The sequence below is a fragment of the Stegodyphus dumicola genome, chromosome X1, assembly GCF_044657685.1.
Source record: "Stegodyphus dumicola isolate Sdum_Otavi_A_Nest chromosome X1, ASM4465768v1".
Taxonomy (NCBI): domain Eukaryota; kingdom Metazoa; phylum Arthropoda; class Arachnida; order Araneae; family Eresidae; genus Stegodyphus; species Stegodyphus dumicola.
In genome coordinates this window covers 93,220,186-93,231,911 of record NC_140780.1, presented here as the reverse complement: position 1 = coordinate 93,231,911, position 11,726 = coordinate 93,220,186, and the positions used below count along the sequence as shown (strand labels likewise).

At 31.2% G+C, this 11,726-nt stretch overlaps 1 protein-coding gene across 1 annotated transcript in view; it reads right to left on the bottom strand.

Moving 5' to 3' along the window:
• Positions 1 to 630: 630 nt before the first annotated feature.
• Positions 631 to 11,726, bottom strand: part of LOC118185251 (uncharacterized) — an 84,003-nt gene continuing 72,907 nt past the window's right edge. The window contains exons 6-7 of the mRNA XM_035355095.2: positions 6,875 to 6,988; positions 631 to 6,759 (exon numbers count right to left, since the gene is read on the bottom strand). Coding sequence (XP_035210986.1) covers positions 6,661 to 6,759; positions 6,875 to 6,988 — 213 coding nt within the window. The 3' untranslated portion in view covers positions 631 to 6,660. The remainder of the gene's footprint in view (positions 6,760 to 6,874; positions 6,989 to 11,726) is intronic.

The following is an 11,726-nucleotide window of genomic DNA, read 5'->3' as shown; positions in this document are numbered from 1 at the left end:
CAATAAGGTAATCAAAAATTTCCCGATGACTACGATCTTTTATCTAACGAAAATCATCAACCAAATCCTCAACTTTGAGTATTTTCCATCATCATGGAAAACGGCGGGTGTGAAGCCTAACAAGCCTTCTACATCTCCTGCAAGTTACTGTTCCATAAATCATCTGTCTGCAGTTAATAAAATTGTGGAGGCAGTGATACTACAAAAATGAACTCTATCACCAAGGCAAATAATATTATCATCGTACAACAGTTCGGTTCCGCAGCTGCCTTTCAGCATGGTACGCATCAACGGTCTGAAAAATACACCAACTTGTGTTATTTGTGTATACAATTATAATTCCTTTACGCATGTCAAGCGGCTATTGGCCATCCTAAATTGATAACTTCAATTTACTTCTTGTTCTTGCTGTTTTATTTGTTACTATTTTATATCTCTGACTACTTTTGTGATTGCTCAATGTAAGTTCTTTTGCTTGTTATTTTCCCACTTATATGTGTTGTGAATTTCATGTAATTTATCCAAGGACTGTTACAGAACTCCCATGTACCTACTAAATTCGTGTAATTAACCATGAGTTCTATAGTACTTTCTCACAATAGTGAGTTTAACGTGAAGAAAAAACTAAAATTTTTTCCATCTAAAAACACTTTATTTCATCATAAATATTATACAAGCAATGACTTTAAAAAATGTCGCATTATATCAGAAGCTGTAAGAACACTCATTTCAGTTACAAGTGATGCTAGAACATTTACTAATCAAAGAAAACTTCAACAAATTGGATACAGAGAGTATGAAAGTGTTACAAAATAAATAACTAGACTCTGCCATTTTTAGTACATATTTTTTTATCTTAATATTGAAATTTCAGGATTTCATCCTTTCTGTAAATTATATATTTTATTTCACCTTTAAAAAAATTACTCAGGTTTCTCTCTCAACTAGACTAGTCAAATCCAGTTTACAAATATTGAGTAAGCATTTTAATAAAAGCTTAAACGAAACGCAGTTTTGAAATATTACTTAAAGTTCTTTTGAAAACAATGAAAAAACTGACTTCGTTTCATTATTTGTAATGTAAATAAAGTTGTCTATAGAGATTACAGTAATTAGAGGTATTGATACTTGCTCCCAAATTCGGAGCTTAAATTGCATTGGTGTGCTGAAAAAAAAAAATGTTTTTCATTTTCCATCATCCTTTGAAGTATTACATTATATTTAGAGATTAAACTCAACCAGAGACTGGCTGGGCTACTTCTCAGAACAACCGGTGATAAATTTAAATTCGTGTGAAATTTAAATTCCAGCCGAAACGCCAAATAATCAAGGTCCAGTACTTTATTTTATTATTTAACTACTTACCATTTATTTAGTAACTTATTAAATTTTTATTTATCTCTTTACATTTTATTAACTTTTAATTTTAATTATTTAATTAATCTAATAATCAATTATTTAATTATTTTAATAATTAATTAATTAATATTTTAATTATTAGTTATTAGTAATTTTATTTATTTATTTATTCGTGTTCTTGTTCGTTGACGATCTTCCATAGCGCTTTGGTTCTTCTAATTTAAGAAATTAAGCCCTGCCTAAATTTCGACGTTAAGCGATTTTTCTTCTTAAGATATGCTAATAAATCAAACTTTCATATTTACAGGATTTTGACGCTTTAATAAAGATGAAGTTTTTTACTTAAAACGTTAGTTTAATTTTACAAAATACTTCAGCTTTCAAACACATAGTAACACGAGTTTCCAGCTGAAACATAAATACGCTCTGAATAGCAAAAATTATATGAAGAAACGCTTAAATTAATTCCTTATTTACAGCCAAAATGTCTTCAATTTTAACACTACGTGAGCTTGCTGTTGATGATTTGATTAAGCTTCTCCTCTGTGATCGCATTAGCACTTTTATTCACGTGACGCAGTGTATCGTTCACGCGAATAAAAGCATAAATTGCAAAGAATGTTTACTTACTGAATCTTTATAATTCTGAACAATAACCTGCAAAAAGTACTTGGAAGCTTTGTAATTCTGTAAGTTTTTTTCCTGTACATTTGCATTAATATTAAATTAGGATTTAGTACATCTTGCTTAAAATGCCTATATATGTTTTAGCATGTACTGTAGAGATATTAGACTATTTAGAAAGCAGGATATGTGAAAATGAGAAATGCCCTCGCGGGGACTCGAACCACGGACCTCTCGAATACACGCCGAATGTGCTGACCACTACACCACAAAGGCGGCAGAAATACCTTATATACTCCCCCTTTTAAAGGGCGACTAGGGATTAAGGGATCCGGTCGCCAAATCCTGGTGCTGAAGAACCATTACCCACCATCTTGTTTTAGTTCGGGCGCCGCTTTAGAGTCATTCAGAATTTCCGATGTTAGAAACTGAAGAAATGAGCAATGCCCTCGCCTGGACTCGAACCACGGACCTCTAGAATACGCCCCGAGTGACTGATCTCTAGTTCGAATCCCCGTTCGGGCACCATTGTAAAGATATTAGGTTATTTCTAAAGCAGGAGACATGAAAAATGAGCAGTGCCCTTGCCGGGACTCGAACCTCGGAGCTCTCGAATACGCGACGAGCATGTTGACCATTACACCAAAAAGGTATGCTAAGAAGGCGAGAGAAATACCTTATATATTATTTGTAATTATTTGTAGCCTTTTATAATTATTTTTAGCTGGTAAAAGAAGCTCATGCTGATAATAAACTGACTAATAATTACTCAGTTTCGTTTCAGTGTTTTTTGCTTTAACTGATCGCATATGCTTCAAAAACTCGGCATGATGGAAAACAAATTTTTAATATCCTGTTTAGTATACTATTGCAATGTAGTAAATTACAAATATTAATATGTAATATTAAAACAGAGAATAAAAAATTGTTTTAATATTACTAGGTTTTATCTTCAGTTTTTTCATATTACGTAGTAAAATTAAAGGTTAGGTTTTGATATGGTTCCTATTTAATTCTGTTTTAAAACAGTTGATTCCATTTCGTTGAATTTTAGTTCAGTAGTAATACTTAATGATAAATTAACGTTCCGTTCAAATAAGCTAAGTAGTATACTTCACGAGCAATTTTATTTATGATATTCATTTAGCTTTGAACATATATAATTTCACTAATGGGACAATTAATACTCAGCTTTCAAGAGAATTTAACGTAAACAACGTTTTATCATAACATTTAATTATCAATAGATAAAACAGCAATACGCCAGCCTGAATTTTGCTTAGCTTTAAAATAATCACTTGTAGATGTTATTTATCAATAAATATAATTTAACGCAGATTATGGCAAGATAAAATAAAATACATATTAGCTACTATTTGATTCTTATCATCTCTGAAGCATTCGTTTTCGATTAACTAACCGAATTGTTCAGAGCCCTAGGAAAGTCTCTTAGGACAGAAAAGATATTTACATATTTCGTTACTTATTTTAAGCTCAGTATGTAATCGTATCTCCTAATTTTACTGCGAAATGCTGGTATAAATGCTTAGAAAATATTCTGTGCTTTCTAATGACGTACTCTATTACAGGAATATCGGCGTGTAAACGGTAAAACGTTGTTTTTACGTTTCTGAATATTATCGATGTTCATTTGCCGAAATTCGAGAACAACGTACAGATCTATTTTCAATGACATGTTTTCTTGCCAGATGGAGAAGGGAATTTCTTTGTAAGGAAAACTATGTCAAACATGTAAATACAAAATGAAAGAGGAATTCGATGTTACAACTGGTAGGTAATTATATGTAAAAGAAAAAAATAATTTACCAGATAGGGAAACTGAAGCCTTGAGATAACATGACGCTGTTGGCTGCGTTTCGAAGAGGAATAAAAAGAGTTTTTAGATCAAGTGACGCGCCACTCTTCTTTAACAGTACTATCTACTATAGTACTATTATATCTTAATACATATCGCATTCATACTGAGCATTTTTTATCAGTATATTTTGGAGGCTTTTCATTTATCGTCTCATCTTTCTGTCATACATTCATATTGTAACACGTTTCCGATTGGAATTTCCCTTATATATATGCATTGAACATCACGAGCGATACTTTCGGCCTTCATCTGTTACCGATAAAATCTTGTGTTGGAGTTTTAAGCTGCGTCCGTGCATGTGTACCATAACAATTTCTAACTCTGAGATTTTCGAGCACTTTTGATTTTAGTAGTAAACCATATATCTGAATAAATAATGAAAGTTATTTGATGAAAATAACTAAATTAAAAGGAAACTACAATTGTTTCAAAAGTAGCAGGAGTAAAAATGTAACAGTTACACCTTCGGAATGCTGCTTATATAAAATATTATACGATTTAATATTTTAAGAGTCCGAATGAACATACTAGAAATGCTTTTATTTTTTTAAGGGCAAAAATCTCAACATTTATACCTGACATGAAAAACATTTAATCAATATTGAAACTGAAAAATTTTCATTTATCATAAATATGATTCAACTAATGGTTTTAATTCAGCACATGAATTTAAAATTTATTGAAAGACTATAATAGAACGACTTAACTGTTAAAGGTACAAAGAACTGTGTAAAGGAATTATGGGTTTTATAAAGAAGTAAAGTGATATTAATATACGCTTTAGCTTTAATATTTAATTTCAGTTTTTATGAATGCTATGATTAGTACATACATTTATTATCTGAAATGTGTTTCAAAAAATAGTTTCTAAACATTATTATCTTAAAACAGTTTAAATTCGTACAGTATTTTCTAAATACACAAATAATTTAAAATATTTTCTAAGTCCTTTACTAATTTAAATGCTATTTAAAGGCATTAAATAAGAAAAACATTGGTTTTGGGGTAACACACTGGGCAAAACCGATGAAGAAAAAGCTTTTATTTTCTGAGCAGTTCTGTACAATGAATATGATTATATGATCAGAACTGCAGCAGTGCAGTAGTCTCTTCAGAAAGAATTGATCTTCTACACAGACGCGTTTCCTTTTACATTGTTTTATCAGTACAGTTAGCGATGACATAGCAATTGTTTTACTTTAACTTATCGTTCTCCAAGCAAGATTTTCATTTTATACGTAAGTTGAATGTTTTCTTATCGCACTATGCAATGCTACAAATTTGGATAATTTCCAAATTCGTACCCATAATTAACATTAATAAGCTGAGTAAAAAATGTTTACACTTATTCAGAAGACCTTATTTTGTTTTTATTAATTAGAAAAGTACTGAAAACAAGGGTTATATCCTCCGTTGGCAATTTCAGATTGATAAAATTTATCTTTTAGGAATTTCAAAGCTATTTTAAGAGTCTAAAACTGATAATAATCTGGTTTTAAGCATACGTTATTATGTAACACTAATATCTTCATAAAATACCTATTCAAATAATTATTGGTTTATTATTATTCTATGGTTATGAAATTGATTAATTACTAGTTAAAAATATTTTACTTCACTAAGTAAAGTGGCCTTTAGAAATATTGCTTGGAGAAATACATGTATTCTTGGAGGTTAAAATTTTAAGAGTGAAATTTTGAAAAGGTTTTAAAATATGAGAATTAAAAACAATGCATAAGCTAATTATCTTTTAATAATTATTCTTACTTTTTTCTTAATGTAATTTTAAGATTTGCTTGCTCATGTGAGAGATTAATCCCATTGCTTTTCAAACCATAAAACTTCAATAATATCAAAGTAAATTTAGACGATTGGCGTTAAAGATCTCAAGGAAAAATATGCATAATCACTTCTATCAGTCGACACATTTGTAATTAGAACATACTTTGAATCAAGTCCATACGAAATGATTCTTAATACAAATTCATTTCATTTTCTCTTTTTGTATAAATTGTTGTGTCAAATCCACAGCATGAACATTTAGCATTTTCACAAAAGGAGCTATGTAAAATAGTGTCAGCATTTTAGATATTTTTCATAAAACCGTAAACGGAAGATTGATACAATTGTCATGGCATACGAATTGTATGCAGAATTAATTTTTATATAAACATATAAATCTTAAAGCACACACATATATATGATCTGATAAGTCATATCTAAATATATGCAATATCAGAAATAGCGACACAGAAATTTTCCAATCATATTTCTGAAAACCTATAATTTCAAGTAGAAAAAGGATAAAATGCTCTAAAGCAACATATTACTAAACTTATAGGGGTAATAGGTTTTATGAAAAATCTTAAATCTAATTATTGTTAAGTACATAACATGAGAAATATCATTTGAACTTAGAAGGAAACGGTTAAAGAAAATGTGTTAATTTAATTTAGGCAAAGTTTTGCTTATATTAATATAAAAATTTGGTCTCGTCAGAAATACTACACCTAACATTTTGAGTTACAGAAGTATATAGAAAATCATAAAAAATAAGATTACAAATATCTCGTCTCATAATCAGACAAGTACCGCTCTTTGTTCAGAAATTCTGCACTTGCTTCAAATGCAAATATGATGAGGAATAAACATACAATATTTAACAAAGTTTCTAACAAGTTTCTTGCTCATCTTCTGAGTTTGGCAGTCCTTTTTATTTCTAAATGTGCGCTTCTAGTTCTTTCTGTAATTCAATAACATTTTATTTAAGATATAAACTTCGGCTCATGAAGAGAAACCTAGCAACTACAGCGATAAGCTCCTGTTGTCAGTTGTTTATTTTGATTAAGATCTGCTTTTTCCCATTGCAGCCTTTCCATTTCATCAAATTTACTAGCCTGTAAAAGATAAAAATCTTATGATTCCATCATGAGCATATTAAGAGTCATAAATATATATAACTTAAACATTTCCAATTACATAAAAACCATCAAAAAATTGAAAACAGCTTACTCTTATCTCACGTTGTTCTCTGATTTTTCTCGCAAGTTCAATGAAAGCCTCATGAATGTTTTCATTGTTTTTGCAGCTGCATTCAAAGAACGGGATATCAAAAGTTTCTGCCATCTATAAAAAAGTATATTTAGAAAACATATTTTGATCTTTTTTATGCAAAACTAAATTAAGCATGGACATTAAATCTGCGATAACTTTTAGATGATGTTTTATAAAACCTATTGCATTTGTTACCTAAACTGGATACAGCACTTAAATATAAATAACAGTTACGCAGTTTATCTGATAATTATGCTGTGTGCATAATAAATAACCTCAATTTTAAAGTTTAAGTTTTAAAGAAAAGTATAATAACATAAATGTGGTACAGTTAAAAGAATGTTTCTTCGAAAAAGAATGGAAAAATCGTTTTTCAAGCATCTAGGGAAGTCCTCAGTAAAAAGTGTATTCTTCTCAAAAGCGGGTGAAAATATATCCAGAGGACTGCTACTAAGGTGCAGAAAATTTCTCAAAACTAGAGCAAGGAGGTAGTAAGTTTAAGTAGACTTTTTCAGTAGAACATCAGTATGAATACTGAAATTGTTTTCTGCCGTAGCAATATCTTCGAGCTAGTGAATTTTAGAACCATCTATATATCTATTTGTTTGTATAATAATTTTTAAGAAATAAACAACAGCAATTAGTAGGTTTTCCGAAAGGAGCACAAACTGGCCATAACATAGTTCTGTTTGTCGAATACTCGTAAACATAAAATAGAGGTAGGAGTGGATATAAATTTAAGAAATTAAAAATAGAATCCAGTACAAAATTAAAACTTGGTATTTTGTTCTATGAGCACAGAACGTCTTAAAATTTGGCAAAGCAAAAACCTTTTGTTTGGCGTATATTTTAACAAAGACTCTATCGATTTCGAGGGCAATAGCTGCAGGTACCTCATTACCAGGAGCAAAAACATTTCTCCTAGTGATAAGGGATCTGCATCTATTACCCTCGAAACCCATAGAATATCGGTTAAAATATACATCAAACAGAAGGTTGCTGTTTTGCCTAATTTTATGTTTTACTGTGATGTGTTTCTCTTCCTTCTTGATAGAATGTCTTACACAAAATAATCAACCGTTTACCAAGTGAATTTATGCTTCATAATTAGCAAATGATTTGATCTGTTTCGAGAAGTTACTCTATTTTAAAATAAATTAATTATAAAAACATCGAAGCACTGATTCATGGACATTTTATATCATTTTTAACATCTGCCTATTAATTATAGTTTTAGTATTCAAGTCAAAAATTATAAATTACAAGAATCAAAATATCATCATTCATAACTAACATTCTTTAAAGAGAAACAGCAAAAATTTTATAGCTATTTTGTTTTCCATTTATATTTTCTATATGCTCTTTCATATTTGACTACAGCTTCTTGCATTCTGATTGCAAACTCTAAGGTTAAATTCGATGCCAATGTAAAATAGAATAGTAAATATACTGAAATGCAGTTGAGGATTTCTGAAACCTTGATATTTATTCTCAAAAGTTTTAGTAGCATGAAATTAAATAGTACAACTTTGTTGTTAATAATATACATACCTAATTCAATACTACATAATTTTAGCTGCTCACATGAATGTGTCCTAACAGTGTTCCAGAGTGAATTAGGTTATTGCTTTTAATGGGAGAGTGCCACAGTTTCAGTTCAATTACGAATATTAAAATTCTTTGAAACGTGATATACATGTTTTGATTTTAGCTCAAAAAATGTATTACCATTTTGTCTAAGTAAGACGTAATATTCATTAAAAATCATACATTATTTTCAAATTCAACTTTGCAAGCACTCAGCGTTTTGCAAATATTTCTGTAATATTTCGCTGCACATAATATACGGTTTAAGTCTGCATTTGAGACCATGAAATTATCAGCGTGGAATATTTCTTATTTCCGTATTTATTTCAAAAATCTTATATTCAGCCAGAATAATTTTGTTTGAAATAGCCTGTTGAAATAAAATACACAACGACGTAAACGAAGGAATTCTATTTAAGGTCTTGTAAATGGACACTAGCAATCCAAATGATGTTAAACTTTAAAGAATACTTAAGATTTTTACGGGAAAGTTATGCCGAAGGAAACTGAATTAGTTCCAAAAATTCTCTGATTTAATGCAAGCATTAAATACATGATCACTAGATTCAACGAGTGCCAAAAGAAAATATATTTCTCCTCAATGTATTTGGATGTTGTGCACAGAGATAGTACTAATCTTGTCACGAAGTTCGTTACTAATAAATTTATTCTATTTAAAGCAGTGGTCGGCTTTAGGTCGGCCAAAGCTTTCTACTGAGTTCTGAAAAATTATTATGTATGTCGGTGTCAAAAACCAGTAATAGTATCTACGAAAAACAAAGCTTATTAATACTCAACCTGTATTAATAAGATTAGGAAACCTTTTGGAAAGAAGCATGTTAAATTTATTCACTTAGGTTAATGAGAAACTTGTTTTTACTTCTGTTTGTTTAGTTGCTGCGGGGGGAGGGATACTTTGACATTTTTTGGCGTGACATATGCTTTTGAGTGTGAAGTGTTTGTGAAGCGACATGTGTGTGGATTCAAGACATTTTACGCATAAAGAAAAACACCCTGCTCACACGTGTAGCTGACTTCGACAGCAGAGAGGAGAGCAAATGCTACTTTCTTCAAATACTAGGAAATTTGAAGCATAGATGCCCAGCATTTTAGGAATGCTTCGGAACTATTTGAACTATCTTGTTTCGGAATATGCGTGATTGCAAACATTTTCTCGGATGGCTTGAATCCTATGTGTTCCATCTCAAAATCATCACTACCCATCCATTCAAAAACAGACGAATCAAATTTATCAAATCAGATTTGATGAGGTAGAAAACACTGGCCCGTAAGTATGGAAGTGTTGCTCTCGTACCGTAAACTCTACTGTTAGTGCTTTTAGATATTGCAAGAGCTCATCTGTGTGAAAGTTCATAGAAGTCGAGTGAGCTTTTATACCTGAAAAATAGTTTGTAATTTCTAGTAATGATACGACTAATTTTGATATTCGCTCCCGCCAGCATGCGTAAAGTTCTAGTACTCTTTCTCCCTTACCTTGAAAACTCTTGTTTAACACATTGAAATGTGCTGTAATATCAGCGAGAAAGCACAGCTGGTGCAGGAAACCTTCGTCTTGAGTTCTGGGAAATGTTCTTTTTTCATGAAAGAACAACTTGATTGCACCCAAGTATGACACAAATACATAGAGCACCTTAACTCGGTTAAGCCAATGAACGTTACAAAGAGAGATCACGATATGATTTCCGCATTTCTTCCTGTAATGAAGTGAACAATCCGTGAATCAATGCGGAGCGAGACACACAGAAATTATCTAACTTAACGACATTTTCCGTCACAGTATTTAACTGAAATGCAGAGATCTTTGGACACAAATTCTGTTGTTGCATAATGCCATGTAAGCTCAAAATATATAATCTCCAGGATGCTTTAGAAAACCTTGTTACAGCCAACTAAAGCAGTAGAAGCATCAGTGCTAACCCAAAATACTCATTTTTAACATCAATATTTTGCCTTTCAAAGTAATTTAGAAATGCGGAAACAATTTCCTCTCCCTTAATTGTACCGTTAAATGGGATCAAGCAGCACTATAATACACCTCATAAACACGGCCGCCGCAATACGGAGTCACTACAGCTCAAAGGTTTCGTAAACAGCGACATTCAAGGCAGAAATCTTTCGTAAACAGCTTGTTTTTTATACATATTCTACCATCTCTGTTACACGTATTTCCATTGATCTGGTGGAAGCAAGTATTTCCCAAGTACGAGGCAAGGTTTATTAGTCAAGTCACTGAACAAAAGTTAAGCACAACTTGTCATTGTTTCTTTAACAAATTTTCCATCTGAAAGTGTTGTCCCTTTCAAACCCAAGCAGTAAACAAATTTATAGCTACATTCAGTTGCTTTGTTTTTCGTACCAATTACCTGATAAAATATAGTAATTTGCTTCTGATACCTGGAAATAGCTCTATTAGATAGTTTCGTTTTTTCTCGGAATTTGTATATGATGCCTCATGTTTGGTTTAGAAGTGTCTTTATACACTTAATGTTCTAATTACTACACTTTTGCAACACAGAGCACAAACAGCTCGAACTTTTTGTTGTATAAATCGGAACTCATACGTCCAGGAATTTTGAAAGAACGAATACCTAATTTGGGTTTTTTAGCGGTCCTTTGGGAGCACTTAAACCGACACAAGGACAAAGCATACCGAAACATGTTCACTAAAAAGGCTGAAAATCAGATACCCTTCTTGCGTGTTTGAACTGGACTGCGTCAGACTGTGCGATTTCTTTGAAAATAAGCGTACCCGAACTGTAGTCCGCGAGCAGTTTACAGTAACTTGCACAGTTTGGAATTTAAAGCTGTACAGTTATTAACTGCATATATTTCGCCTTAAAAAGATGTATTTATGACTTTATTTCCATATTTCTTCAAACTAATAAATACCCTAGACTTAAGGTATCTAAGACTTCTCATGTAGACAATTTCGTGAAAACTAAAGCGATGCATTTGTTTATTATTTACATTACCTTTTCTTTCGACTTACATATGTCAGCACAAGCAGTTAGAAAATAGAACGTCTGATCATTCTAATGATCCATAATTGTATTCATATACTAAATATACTAATAAAATAAGAAGTAAATAAAAACTACTACACCCAAAACTACGTCTCTTACAAAAGGTACAGGCAATAGTAATGAGATTTTTTTAAACAATAACGCTGTGCATGGGAGTCTTAGTTACGGTTACAAGATAT